This window comes from Crocuta crocuta, unplaced genomic scaffold, assembly GCF_008692635.1.
Source record: "Crocuta crocuta isolate KB4526 unplaced genomic scaffold, BGI_CrCroc_1.0 scaffold331, whole genome shotgun sequence".
Taxonomy (NCBI): Eukaryota; Metazoa; Chordata; class Mammalia; order Carnivora; family Hyaenidae; genus Crocuta; species Crocuta crocuta.
In genome coordinates this window covers 2,937,840-2,953,525 of record NW_027531015.1, presented here as the reverse complement: position 1 = coordinate 2,953,525, position 15,686 = coordinate 2,937,840, and the positions used below count along the sequence as shown (strand labels likewise).

At 37.3% G+C, this 15,686-nt stretch overlaps 1 protein-coding gene across 1 annotated transcript in view; it reads left to right on the top strand.

Annotated features, from left to right (window-relative positions):
* ANKRD50 (ankyrin repeat domain containing 50) overlaps positions 1 to 11,440 on the top strand; it is a 29,545-nt gene extending 18,105 nt beyond the window's left edge. Inside the window, exons 3-4 of the mRNA XM_077770894.1 lie at positions 4,172 to 4,401; positions 6,309 to 11,440. Coding sequence (XP_077627020.1) covers positions 4,172 to 4,401; positions 6,309 to 9,856 — 3,778 coding nt within the window. The 3' untranslated portion in view covers positions 9,857 to 11,440. The remainder of the gene's footprint in view (positions 1 to 4,171; positions 4,402 to 6,308) is intronic.
* Positions 11,441 to 15,686: the final 4,246 nt, after the last annotated feature.

Genomic DNA, 15,686 nt, shown 5'->3' with positions numbered 1-15,686 from the left:
AGTAATATATCTTACAGATATACTTAACACATTGCAAAATTATATGTATAAGAACATGGTAGATTTAAACTGAAGTATATCAATAATCACATTAAATGTGAGATCTAACTATATGTTGGCCACAACAAATGTTCCTTGTATATAAAGAGACACGTAGTTAAATGAAAAAGAAAGAGAAAACACATATCATGCTGTAACCCTAATCAAAAGAAAAGGCTTGGATAGCGGCATTAATGTCAGGTGATGTGAATTCTGAAGAAAAGAATATTACCAGGATAAAAGAGGGTCTTTCATAATGATGTAGGGGTCAATTCCTCAAGGATATAACAGTCATAATTGTTTATTCCTCTAATAACACAGCTTGAAAATACCCAAAACTAATACATTTGCAAGAACACATAGACAAATCCACACTTACATTCTGATATTTAAAAAAATTTTTTTTTAATTTATTTATTTTTGAGAGAGAGAGACAGAGATAGAGCATGAGTGGGAGAGGAGCAGAAAGAGGGGGAGACACAGAATCTGAAACAGGCTCCAAGCTCTGAGCTGCCAGCACAGAGCCCGACGCAGGACTCGAACCCTGAGCTGAAGATCATCACCTGAGCTGAAGTCGCACGCTTAACCGACTGAGCCACCCAAGCACCCCACGTTCTGATATTTTAACACTCCCTTTTCAATAATGATAGAGCAAATAAACAGCAGATCAGTGAGTATATAGAACAGTTGAAAAACACTATCACCAAATTGACCTAATAGACATTTGTAGAACAGTCTACCCCAAAATAGCAGAGAACACATTCTTTTCAAGTGCCCATAAAACATTTAGTAAAATAGAGCTATTCTGGGCCACAAAACAAATCTTAATAAATTTAAGGGCATGCAAGTTATACAGAGTATGTTATCTTATCACAATTGAATTAAATAATGATAACACAGTAACATAAAAAAGCCTAGGAAATCCCCAGATATTTGAAAGCTGTACAACCCACTTCTAAATAACCTATAATTCAAAGAAGGAATCAAAGGAAAATTATTTTGAACTAGATGATATTGGAAATACTTAAGAAGGGAATTCATAGCATTAAGGGATTATTATTAGAACAAAAGTATGAGAGATGCCTGGGTGACTCAGTCGGTTAAGCTTTGGACTTGGGCTCAGGTCATAATCTCACGGTTCATGAGTTTGAGCCCTGCATTGGGCTCTGTGCTGACAGCTCAGAGCCTGGAGTCTGCTTTGGATTCTGTGTCTTCCTCTCTGTCCCTCCCGCATTTGAACTGTCTTGTCTCTCTCAAAAATAAATAAACATTAAAATTTTTTTTAAAAAAGAGGAAAAGTGTGAAACAATTATTTCAGTTTCTAAGAAACTAGGAAAAGAAAAGCAAACAACCTAGAGTAAGCAAAAGCAATTAAATAATCATCAGTTTCGCCCACTGATTTCCCTCAATTCTGTTGTAATATTTGCTGTAAGTATTGTCAGTAGACCCCAGTGGATAAGAGTGTAGGCTAGTGTGACGGACTGAGGGTGGGGAATGGAGATGAGGGGCAGCTAGTTTCTAGGACTCTGCTTAAAACTTGGAAATCCTAGGTAAACCAGAATGAATGGGCCACTCTTATGTAGCTTCTGGAGTCACAGCTTGGACTTGAATTCCTTCCTTTTAACTTTGACTTCCCATCATGTACCTTGATTTCCTCATCTGGAAATGGCTGTTATAATAGTTAACCCATCTTAAAGAGTTAATGTGAGAATAAAATGAGTTAATAAGTATGTAAAGTACTTAAAGCATATAAAACACTGAATTAAAGTTAACAGTGGCTCTCCCCTCCTCCCCCCGTCACCCCCTTTTTATATAAGCAGTGGCCTCCAATCTCACTCTTTTCTTCTACTTACCTGTTTCATGTTTTCCTTCAAATGTAGCCAGTTATCTTTCTAAATACAGATATAAATGTATCAATTTCTCGCTTAAAATATTTCAGTTGACTCCTTAGTACCCTTAGGTCATAGCCCAAATTTCATAATAACATTTATAAAACCCAGTATTTACTTATTTTCTTAACTCTTCTCTTCCAGACTTTGTTCACAAGTCTTTCTCTTCTTCAAGACTGAATGTGCTATTGCCTAAACTAGATGGGTTTTGTTTTGTTTTGTTTTGTTTTGTTTAGTCCTATGTGTTGTCTTTACCACAGCTCTTTCTATTGACTAAGTTTCTTTATTTGGCTTCCCCCCTGCCGACTCCCATCCCTATTCAGTGTAGGTTCTGTGTACTCTCACAGCATTGTGTGTTATTTATCAAGTGGTAGTGATTATATATATAGTATATAGTATATTATGTACTGTAGTATATGTGTTACCATAGTACTTGTATTTCATCAAACTTCTTTGTTCTCATGATAGAGGAAATATATACATAAGGTACAATAAAGCAAATTTTCCCAAACTTAGCATTTTCCTCTGCCAAGATTGCTCTGCTTTCATTTTATTACAGTTTATTGTAAATTTTTCACCATTCCTGGAGAATAATATGTTTCTTCCAAATTGATTCTTCTTGAGCGCCTAATATTTGAATATTTCTCTGACATCCTCTGCCTTTCCAATCTACTTCCCTTGAGCTGGTCATTTCTTATCTACCACATTAGTAATTTTACTTTTTATCATAGCACTGAGCATACTGCATTGAAATTAATTTGTTTTCCATTCTAGAGTACAACAGTGTTAAGTCTTCATTTAGGATCTACGTGGGCACAGCACTGTGCTAAGTCCTGGGGTAGCCTTGTGAACAAAACTGACATAGTCCTTGTGTCTCGGTGCTCACAGTGTAAAGGAAGAAATAAAAATTAATGATATTAAATTAGTAAGTATAACATTGCAAATTTGATAGTGCTATGAAAGAGAAATATTTAATACAATGAAAGCGTATTATAGGCATTCAACCTTTGGAAAGTGACTCTCAAGCTTACAATTGAAGATTAAGGAGGAGTTAATTATATGAAGAAAGAGAAGAAGGACATTTCTGGCAGAGAAAGCTGCAAATGAAAAGGTCCTTGTGTAATTGTATCTAATAAAAGTCATTGAAAGAGGCTAGTGTGGCTGAGTAATATTCTATAAAGGCTGCTTTGGCTGCGGGAGGAACTCTGGGGAAGTGGATGGAAACGTGTGCTGTACAGAACGTAGAGGTGATTCTGGAAGTCCAGGTGAGAGAAATGATGTTACAGACTGAGGTGGGTTTGAGAGATTTTTATAAAGAAATGTTGGTAGGACAAGATGATAAAAACAGATCTTGGCTGCTGTGGGATTGAAAGTTTCAGAATTGCAGAATGGATTATCTGTAAAGTTTTGGTATTCATAACTAGATGGATCATGTCCCTTTCACCGTTGTATCCTTCAGCGCCTTATTCACCACATGGCATGCACAAGCAAATATTTGTTGAAAATGAATGAGCATTGTTTCAGTTATGAACAAGCTATATTCAATTGCAATATAAATTATGAGTAGGAAATGCATTGTTCTGTGTATTAAACCTAATAATTTGCTATTTACATTGAAATTTGAACATACATCAGACGAGACCTGGCATGCTCAGGGTTGTATGACCATAGACAAAATTTGAACATACGTCAAATGGGACCTAGGTTATAGTAATTTATCTTTGTACGATCTTTTAAAATAAAATTTATATGTGACAAGCTAGTATAGCCTGCAGTCATTCTGTAAGAGAAATGGTGACAAAACATTTCTAAATTCTGTAGGACCCCTGATATTTTCTTTTTATTAAAGTGGTCCCCAAAGTTGTTTTTCCTTTGCAACACATTTTCACTTAGTTATAAGCAACTCAAGCTTTTTATTGGTGATTCAAAAACTCAGGAAGGGAATATTGAAATCTAGTTTCCTAAAGTTCCTGCTATCCTTCTCCTTAATTATGCTGAATTCCTAACACACACACATACACACTCACGCATACCCTTTATTGTGGAAAATTTGGTTACTGAAAATGCAAACTATTTGGGTCTAGTATTCTTAAAGTAAGGAACTGAAACTTACGCAATATTTTAATTCTAAAACCTTAATTTATTCCTAAAACATTTATGATCTATATTACTAATAATTGAATGATAAATCTTAGCATCGTAGCCAATAGCATTGAAAATGCTTATATGGATGTATTTTACAGGTGTGTTCTGCTCCCTCTTTTGGGAATGAAGCCTCCCCAGCAAAGCCTGTATCTGCTTGTTGACTCTGTGGACGAAGGGTGTAACATTACCGAAGGCGAGCAAACATCTACCAGCTTATCTGGAACTGTCGCAGAGCTCTTAGCTGGTCACCACGAGTTCTTTCCACCATGGCTACTGCTTCTGTGTTCTGCCCGAAAACAGAGTAAGGCTGTTACTAAAATGTTCACCGGTAAGTGTAATTAATGCCATGTGTGTACTTCTGTGTGTTAATAATCTGTTTCTAACCCGTGTGTCATGTCTTCTAAACTATCTGTTGGTATTTTGTGCACATGCTGCATTGATTGATTATTTCTATTTTTTGTTGTTCAGTTATTTCCCAGCACTCTTTGTCACCAATATTAATACTCTAAATGATATATTTTCACCTTTATTCCTCTAGACTGACTTTAATAGCATACTTTAAAAACCTGTAACTATAAATGATATAAACCAAAGGGTTACTAAATTTGGTTAAAACTTTTAATTTAGGAGAAGTGTGAAATATAAAATACACTTTCTTTCCATCCATGAACATAGCTTATTTTTCCTTTATTCACTTTTTTCTTAATTTTTTTTTCTATTTGCCTTGTATATGTCCTGTACATTTCTTTCTGCTTTTTGCTAATGTTTTAAGTTGAAATATATGGGTTTCGAATTGAAATGTAAGTATTCAGAATTAAATTGGCAAGTGTGTCACTATAGGGAGGGAGCATTAAGAGTTTTATTGGGTTTAAGCAAGTTTCATCTACTCGTAGCTGAGGATTTAACATTGTAGGTTTTATTTTCCTAGTCTCTCGCCTCACATAGTTATTCGGTGAACATCAGTTATAACTGTTGGCACACGTCCTGTCACTCTGTCATTCTGTCACCGGCAGTGAGAAGTTCCATCCCTAAGACATACTTTCAGTAAGAATACAAACATGGTTCAACAGAGACATGGTCCAACATTTCAATAAATCGTGTTTTTATGACCCTAAAACTGTGAGCATTTTTCAACCTTTTCTTATAAAAAAAATTGTTAAAAGTGTTTTGATAGCAGTGTATTAAGTAGTGCATATTCATAATTAGGAAATTGCATGTATAATGATTAGAAGTTGAAATTTTTAAAAAGCCATTATTTTCAGGAACTTTAACTCAAGATATTCAGATTACTGATTAACAGATATTCTTAATTCTACTTAAGTGAACAGATAACTGTCATGAATGAGGAACATAATAATTTATTCTATCCAGGGGCACCTGGATGGCTCAGTCAGTTAAGTGTCAGACTCTTGATTTCTACTCAGGTCATGATCTCAAGATTCATAGGTTCGAGACCTGCATCAGGCTCTGTACTGATAACACAAATCTTCCTTGGGATTTTCTCTCTCCCTCTCTCTCTGCCCCTCTTCCTTGCATATGTGCTCTCTCTCTCGCTCTCAAAAAAAAATAATAAATATTAAAAAATAATTTATTCTATCTAAATTCGTATTACTAAGCATTTAGATGTGGAAAAGCTTTATTTTTCAAATCATAAGCATTTTGTACGTATTCTTTATGAAAGTGCATTTATAATGGTAATATAAAGGCAGTGACAGGTGATACTCAACTGGATGTAAATACTCTGTCTCATAAGTAAAGCTAGTATACATTCAGGTATGCAGACGGAAACACACAAAATTTTCCTGTGAAAAAATCAGCTTGGAAAAACAAACAAGTGTTTCTGGTTTTCTCTGGCAACTTGTTTTCCTGATCATTTGGGACTTTAGAAAATCTCACCAAGCTGCTTTTATGGATACGTAGGTAAGACTGTCCTGATGCTGAGTTTAGTAACCCTTAGCTTTAAAGTTGAGGGGAGCTCTGAGCCACTAAAGGAATGAGAAATAGTTGAATTTGTAGACAGGAAAATGAAATAGTTTATCTACCATTAATGTATTTTTACAGAAGGTAAAGAGAACTGATCTGTATACTCACAGGTGTTAATCTATTAGTATTAATTGATTTGTTATTGATTTATTTGTTTCTTAGTTCATTATGTATGGAAGCCATCCTCTTTGAATATATGGCAACTTTCATAATCATTTTCAACTGATGACATCTACTTTTTTCTCTCCCTAGGTTTTCGAAAAATAAGTTTAGATGACCTTCGGAAGGCGTACATTGTTAAGGACGTTCAGCAGTACATCCTTCATCGTTTAGATCAAGAAGAAGCTTTGCGACAGCATCTCACAAAAGAAACTGCAGAGATGTTAAATCAACTTCACATTAAAAGCAGTGGATGCTTTCTTTATCTAGAACGAGTTCTAGATGGAGTTGTAGAAAATTTTATCATGTTAAGAGAGATTCGTGACATCCCAGGAACTCTTAATGGTCTATATCTCTGGCTGTGTCAGAGACTTTTTGTAAGAAAACAGTTTGCAAAAGTTCAGCCCATTTTGAATGTGATTCTTGCAGCCTGCCGACCTTTGACCATAACGGAATTATATCATGCAGTCTGGACTAAAAATATGTCACTAACCTTGGAAGACTTTCAGCGTAAGCTAGATGTCCTCTCCAAACTTCTCGTTGATGGACTAGGAAACACTAAAATACTGTTTCACTATAGTTTTGCAGAGTGGCTTCTGGATGTGAAACACTGCACTCAGAAGTATTTATGTAATGCAGCAGAAGGACACAGAATGTTGGCTATGAGTTATACCTGTCAAGCCAAGAATTTAACACCATTGGAAGCACAAGAATTTGCATTGCATTTAATTAATTCAAACTTGCAGTTAGAGACAGCTGAGTTAGCTCTCTGGATGATATGGAATGGTACACCTGTCAGAGATTCTCTGTCTACTTTAATACCCAAGGAACAAGAAGTGCTACAGCTGTTGGTTAAAGCTGGCGCACACGTCAACAGTGAAGACGATCGCACGTCGTGCATAGTCCGACAAGCCTTAGAAAGAGAGGATTCCATTCGGACGTTATTAGATAATGGAGCTTCAGTAAATCAGTGCGATTCAAATGGGAGAACATTATTGGCTAATGCTGCGTACAGCGGCAATCTTGACGTAGTGAATTTACTTGTCTCCAGGGGAGCAGATTTAGAGATAGAAGATGCGCATGGACACACACCACTTACCCTAGCTGCTAGACAAGGACATACCAAGGTGGTTAATTGTTTGATTGGGTGTGGAGCAAACATTAATCATACCGATCAAGATGGCTGGACAGCATTAAGATCTGCTGCTTGGGGTGGCCATACCGAGGTAGTTTCTGCACTCCTTTATGCTGGCGTAAAAGTGGATTGTGCAGATGCTGATAGCCGAACAGCTTTGAGAGCAGCAGCTTGGGGAGGACATGAGGATATTGTACTGAATTTGCTACAACATGGTGCTGAAGTCAACAAAGCTGATAATGAAGGCAGAACTGCACTGATAGCAGCAGCATACATGGGGCATAGAGAGATTGTGGAACACCTGCTGGACCACGGAGCAGAAGTGAATCATGAGGATGTTGACGGCAGGACCGCACTCTCTGTAGCTGCACTTTGTGTGCCTGCAAGTAAAGGACATGCATCAGTTGTCAGTCTTTTAATTGACCGAGGTGCTGAAGTAGATCATTGTGATAAAGATGGCATGACTCCGTTGCTGGTAGCAGCTTATGAAGGACATGTCGATGTGGTTGACTTGCTTCTAGAAGGGGGAGCAGATGTAGACCATACAGATAACAATGGCCGTACACCCCTCCTGGCAGCAGCTTCTATGGGCCATGCCTCAGTTGTAAACACACTTTTGTTTTGGGGTGCAGCTGTGGATAGCATTGACAGCGAGGGCAGGACAGTCCTCAGCATAGCTTCAGCCCAAGGAAATGTGGAGGTAGTGCGTACTCTACTGGATAGAGGGTTAGATGAAAATCACAGAGATGATGCCGGATGGACACCTCTGCATATGGCAGCTTTTGAAGGTCACAGATTAATATGTGAAGCACTTATTGAACAAGGTGCTAGAACAAATGAGATCGATAACGATGGGCGAATACCTTTCATATTAGCTTCGCAAGAGGGTCATTATGATTGTGTTCAGATCTTATTGGAAAATAAATCCAACATTGACCAGAGAGGTTATGATGGAAGAAATGCACTCCGCGTCGCTGCGTTAGAAGGGCATAGGGACATTGTTGAATTACTTTTTAGCCACGGAGCTGACGTTAACTACAAAGATGCTGACGGTAGGCCTACACTTTACATTCTGGCCCTAGAAAACCAACTTACGATGGCCGAGTATTTCTTAGAAAATGGTGCAAATGTGGAAGCAAGCGATGCTGAAGGAAGGACAGCCCTTCATGTTTCCTGTTGGCAAGGCCATTTGGAAATGGTGCAGATTCTGATAACCTACCATGCGGACATCAATGCTGCGGACAATGAAAAGCGTTCTGCTTTGCAGTCTGCAGCTTGGCAGGGCCACGTAAAAGTGGTTCAGCTTCTGATTGAGCATGGTGCCAGAGTTGATCATACATGTAATCAGGGTGCGACCGCCCTCTGTATCGCAGCCCAGGAAGGGCACATCGATGTTGTGCAGGTTTTGTTAGAGCACGGTGCTGATCCAAACCATGCCGATCAATTTGGGCGCACTGCTATGCGTGTTGCAGCCAAAAATGGACATTCTCAAATAATTAAATTATTAGAAAAATATGGTGCGTCTACTTTGAATGGCTGTTCCCCATCTCCTGTTCATACAATGGAGCAAAAACCTCTACAATCAGCGTCTTCAAAAATGCAGTCATTAACAATTAAATCAAATAGTTCTGGCAGTACTGGTGGAGGGGATGTGCAGCCTTCACTGCGCGGGTTACCTAATGGGCCAGCTCATGCGTTCAGTTCTCCTTCGGAGTCTCCAGATTCTACAGTTGATCGTCAGAAGTCATCGTTGTCAAATAATTCCCTGAAAAGCTCAAAAAACTCATCCTTGAGAACTACTTCATCTACAGCAACGGCCCAAACAGTGCCAATTGATAGCTTTCATAACCTGTCATTTACAGAACAAATTCAGCAGCATTCGTTGCCTCGCAGTAGAAGTCGACAGTCCATTGTTTCCCCGTCTTCCACAACACAGTCCCTGGGACAGAGCCATAATTCGCCGAGTAGTGAGTTTGAGTGGAGTCAAGTAAAACCCAGTTTGAAGTCAACTAAAACAAATAAAGGAGGGAAATCCGAAAATTCCAGCAAATCTGGGGCAGCTGGAAAAAAGGCTAAGCAAAATAATTCTTCACAGCCAAAGGTTTTAGAATATGAAATGACTCAGTTTGATAAAAGAGGACCTACAGCCAAATCTGGGACTAGTGCACCCGCAAAGCAAACACCGGCAGAATCTCAGTGCAAAATTATGGTACCTTCAACTCAGCAAGAAATTGGTCGATCTCAGCAGCAATTTCTTATTCATCAACAAAGTGGGGAGCAGAAGAAGAGAAATGGAATAATGACAAATCCCAATTATCATCTTCAGAGCAACCAGGTTTTTCTTGGTAGGGTTTCAGTCCCACGGACAATACAGGACAGAGGGCATCAGGAAGTGTTAGAGGGATATCCTTCCTCAGAGACGGAGTTAAGCCTTAAACAAGCCCTGAAGCTTCAGATCGAGGGTTCTGACCCTAGCTTCAACTATAAAAAGGAAACACCGTTATAAAAGGTAACATTTCATCAGCATAAAGAGTAAAATATCAAAAGTATGGTTCTCTCTACTAAGGATACTCTTCTCCCTAATAGTCCTTGTGGCCGATTCCCTCCCCTGATGGGTTCAGACGCCATCTCTCAGCACCACCTTCCCGCAGTGCCCTTGTGAATTTGAATTATCCTGCCACCAGCACTCTCTTTTGGGCCTTTCCTCTTTTTTGTTATCCAAAGAACTTACCATGTCACATACTTTATATATTTATTATTATGTTTATGATTTGTCTCTTCCCGACTAAAATACAAGCTCTGTGAAGGTAGGGATTTTTATCTGTTTGTTTTCTGCTATATTCCATGTACTTGGAATACTGTTTGGGCCTATAGTAGTTTTTCAGTAAGAATATATTGAGTAAGTGAATGGATGAATGAATGAGTGAATGGATGAATGAATGAATGAATGACTATACTACTTATGAATCTCAGTAAGAATTTCTTCTTACATAGTCATTTCCCCTTGTAGAAATTCTTTGGTGGCAATAGAGAGAGAGCTCTTAGGACCATTTCTGTACTATTCGCTTTTTGGTTTGATAAAATAGTGTATGTAGTGCTTAGTAGATAGGTAGTCAGTGTTCATTTCCTTCCGTTTTCACCCTGGAAGAAGTCAAAGATTTAATCAACTAAAGGTAATTTTTATTATGACAGATCTTTTAAGAATCTTCCAAGTAAACTTTGCACACACCAAGAATAGGTGAGGAAAGATGATAAGTTGGATATATGGGCAAGAGGGTATTTAGAGCCCACTATATTTAGACATAAGAATTAAATGTTTAAACCTCAAAATAAAGTCAGATTTATTAAACACATGTTTTTCTTTCCACCACAATGAGCGCTTCACTAATTACATAGGGGAATTTAGTGAGTAAATATATACATAATTTTATATAACAGATACTTTTTCAGAAGCACATCTCTCTCATTAGAGATAAATCCAAAGGTTTCATTGGGAATCTTGGCTACTTTATACTACAAGTATATTTATCCCACTTTGCTGGATCATTTTTCATCCTTAAGAAAAATGTACTCTTTAGCAAACTAAAATATCCCTTCTTTTTCTTTTCTTTTTTTCTTTTCTTGTCTTTGGAGATATATTTTAGGGGTATTTTAGGTGAAACATTATTATAAATTATAAATTTCCTATGCTTTCTAATAGTAAACACCCTTCAATATGAATCGATGGATGACTGGTCAAATCTCATTCTGAAATAATTTGTGTCACGTAGTTAGTTCATTCTCCCGTGTGATTTATTTTAAAAATACTTAGTTCTGATGGTACAACCCTCTAACTCTCGTAATATCTTTTGTAAAGGCAAAGTATAAATATATATTAAACTTAGTAAAACCCATGAATGAAGGTAAACAGTTTGTGGATTCTTTAAAAGTGATTGTAAGTTAAATAATGAATCTCTTATAGATGTGTCCATTTTATACTTTATATAGTAAATATATAAATATATATAATTATATAGGGTCTTAAAGCTATATGTAGTATATACGTATAATGTAGACATTAATTTTTTTTTTTAACTTTTGCATTAGTTTCCNCTTCAGCTACTGGATGAAAACATAAAATGCCTGTTGATTTGCTGAAAAAAAAAAAAAAGTGAAGAATGTGATATCTGCAGTACAGTTACCTTAATTACTGTCATGTGCCTAAATAGTAAGGCTGCCTTCTCAGTGTAACCCTCTGTGCTTAAAAATTTCATTTTGTGTGCTTTGTATTCACTACACAAGAATAAGCACTTTTTTGAAAAAAAAAAAAAAAAAAGCAGGTGTATACTGCAGTTCCCTGATAAAAGCTGAGAAAAATTTTGCGTAAAGTATTTTAAGTTAAGATTTGATAAATGTGCATGTGCCATGATCAAATATCTACGAAAAGGCAGTGTCCTTTGTATTTATTTTATTTTTTTCTTTTTGTGGCAAACGAAACTTGAGCATATTGTTTCAGTCACATTTGCATCGTTGTAGTGTATGGCTTGTTTCTTGTACCTTTAAAAATGTTGCTCAATAAAATAAATCATGCAAATATTTTATGTTCCGTACACCTTCGGCATTGGTTGAAAATGTGTTTCTGTTTATGCCACACTGAAGTGGAAAAATGGTTTCTTGACAGATTTTTTGGAAATAATTCTAGTATTTTAGGGAGCTGCTCTAAGTAGTTTAAATATGGATTTCCCAGTAGAATCCTGATCTCTGGCTAAAGGTGGAAAGAAGAAAAAGAGAAAGAAAAAGATAGGAAAGGAAGAAAGGGAGAGAAAAAGAGACGATAGGCAGAACAAAGTTCTGTTTCATTCACTGGGATGCAGTTTCACCTTCCACTCGCTTGTCATTCCACCTCTAAGAAAACAGACTATCGTTTCTGAGGCGTAAAAATTCTCAGGGACAAAGCCGTGCTGCAGGGCGTGTGGATAGAGAGAGATGCACCTGTCTGAGGGTAGATTTTTGATCCCTAAGCAATTCAGTGACTACACAGTAGTGTCTCTACTGTCCAGTTAAATAAAATATAATTTACCACTGTACATTTTAATCCTGCCTTCTCTCTCAGTCCTTTCTATCTTATAAATCACCTCATGACCCAAATAGCCCCAACTCAAAATCAGCTGAATCCGTTTTAGTGGTTAGTCGGATAAATATTTTTGATGACTGTGTAATATGTGCCATCCTTCACAGATGACCCCACTAACCTGTTAATCATAGCACATGTGTATTTTTTTTATTAGTATTTGGTAAACGATAGTGATGGATTTGCACTTTTCCAGCCACATACTCTTTCCTGTTTCCGTCTTTGGACAGTTGGCTCACAGAGTAACTGGATGGCAGGGTTAAAGGTGAAGTCTGGGACGAGGAAGACAAAGTTGACTGACTCAATTGACCATCGGACCCACACCCTTGGCCTTCTCGATGGACTCTAACCCAGTGGAGCTGGCTCAGATGGGCTGTGTGCATGTCCGGAAAGGCTGGAATTTATTGTTAAGAAGCCATGGCTGTGGGTTTGACTCTTGAATAAGCCTTGTGAATTTTAGAAAGCCCAGAAATTCTGTGTTTCCCACGTGCTATTGATAAGAAAGAGGAATGAGGAAAGAGAATTTGGAGATTCAGCACAAAAACATTGCTACTACTGGAAAAAAAATCTTGAGAAAATGTCTTAGTTAACAGAGGTCAGTAATGTCATCTTCATACATAAAGGACACATGCAATTCATTGTTCACGGAAATAGAAATGTGTGATTGGTTGTGAGAAGTGTCTCACTTGAATCTTCATGTAAGGCTTCTGTTTTCTCTTTTACTTTTTAAAGTCCTCAAAACACATTCTGTTGGTGTCATCAGTCAAAATCAGGAATAGGAGATAAGGTCAATCGATATTAAGGTGATATGGCAATATTGATAACTCGAATGTGAATGTTTCAAGTATTGAATTTTTGTCCCTATGGGACATTTATTAAATACACTTAATAGGACTCTTGCAAAGTAGCCTTAAAAGTGTTAATGATTCTATTGATAAATATGAATACATACTATTATTAGAACCGATGTTACTCATATCTCAAGTACAGTACATTTACATTACTGTAGAAGATGAAGCTCTAATTTCTTATTAGGTGTATTTTTCTTTAGAAAGAGAACCCTGAAAGCTGCCAGTTTTTCTATTAACCTTGAATTATTGGAATTGTATTTATTTAATTTTATTGTTTTTTACAAAAATGCACCTTGTGGCCAAAGGGCAAAGATATGACTCATTACATAAGGGATTTCTGTTTTTCAAAGAGCTAAATGTTTTCATATCCATATTATGTACACTTGAAACAGTTGGTAGGAAGAGAACCTGTTGGGAAAATACGATTTTCAGAAATGAGCAGTCCTCTGGGTGTTTCATATTTGTTGTGTTTGGGGATAGGATGGAAGTGGGTTGTAGTTAGGGTGAGGGTGGTAAGGGCGCTGCGGACGCCCGGCTTTGCCTACTTGTTTCTGCGGGGGTTTCATCGCGCGATAGAAAACGGCTTTTGCTTCATGAAGAAGGGTAAAAACCAATCCCCTCAACCTAAAATGCCTAAAGAGCTATTTTAAAAATCAAAATGCTTAAATTTTGTAGATCGCCCGACGTCACTACACACATTTGATGCCATGTGCTTGTAACTGTTTAACATTCCACCTGTGCCCATTTCCTAGAAGTCATGAGCTGATAATAACGGAAGGGATCAAAATAAATTCAGTAATGAAAAACTAAAATCTGAATGTATGTAGGAAAGGTTTTGGAAGGAACATTGACTGGAACTCCGTGTACTGCAAAGTGCAGCCAGTATCTTTTGTCCTTCTTCCTCACCCCCCACCCCTACTGGAATCCTTACCAAAAATAAGTCACTACTTTAAAAACAGGAGTAAATAATTTTCTCACTATTGTTTGGCTATGCAAATGTTTGTTTTGCTTAATGTTGCTCCATTTACACCTCTCAGCAAATGTAGTTGTGGACGAATGGTTTCTTTTTATTTTTTTCCTTGGTTTGGGGTATGTAAATAGCCTAAAGTGTACATTGAATTTCACATTGTAAAAGTTTTATTTTATTCCTTGTATTATATTATGCAAAAATCCCTATGTATATGAAAGTGCATAATAAATATATTTGCTCTATAGAGGATATCTTGTTTTGTTTTACCCTGGAACCACCATAACATGCATGACATGTTTACGGTAAAAACAACGATTAGTTTTAAGTTGTTAACTTATTTTAAATAAATACGGAGTATGGAGAAAATGAATTTGGGAACATTTTACCAAAAGTTAAAAAATGAGATGTAAAAACTTTGCAGAGGAAGGTAGAAAAACAAAAAGATCTAGACTCTGTGTCTCCCCAAAGCTTCTGTAAGGACCTGATGTTCTTCCCACCCCCCTGCCACTGACTGATCACCACGTAACTACTGTACCTCCCCAGGTCTGGCTTCGTGACTCTGAAGTCGCAGTATCCTGGTCAGTTGTGTGCATGCTTGCATGCTCCTTGGTTGTCAGAACAGTATGGCCATCTCACATTTGATATTTTGGAGTAGTTTATTGCAAATGTGGTCATTCATCTTCTAAATGAATTCCTATGTATTCGTCACTTGGTAAAGTTGAGTCCCCTCATGGTCTGCTTTTCCCACCAGAACACAACATCGTATACGTGTGTGTGTGTGTGTGTGTGTGTATAAATATACAGTATATTACTCGAAAGAGGTTTCTGAAAAGGCCAGCAAGGTATTCTCTGTTAAGTTTATGATAATTACAGAGTTCTGCAGTAATTACCATATATTCTTTCTAAATATGTTGTATTAAGAATCCGACTCACACTTTTTAATAACAATGTTTAAACGCAAATGGGTCATGTACGTAGAAGAATTTTAAAACAGACGGGTTGACTAAAACTTAAATGGAGTTCCCCAGCTGGTGGTCCAAAGACATAACCCTGCGAGAACTTGGTAATGACTAAGGTTTCCATTCCTTTGCCCTAGTAGTTGGAAGGATTCCAACTAATAGTAGTGATATACACTCTGAAGGCTTAGATTCCTGGATTTGGGGTAATTGTCAATTATCAAGCAAATGTATGCACTAAATCTTATTTTAAGATAGGGCTTCTGCTATTACCCAGTATTAAAACGGAGTCATTTGAAATTCACTGAATATTTACATATACTCCTTTTTTAAAAAGTGTTTTCTTTTTAATGTTTATATTTGAGAGAGAGTGCACAAACAGAGGAGGGGCAGAGGGAGAGGGAGAGAGAATCCCAAGCAGACTCCTCACATCAGTGCAGAGCCCGATG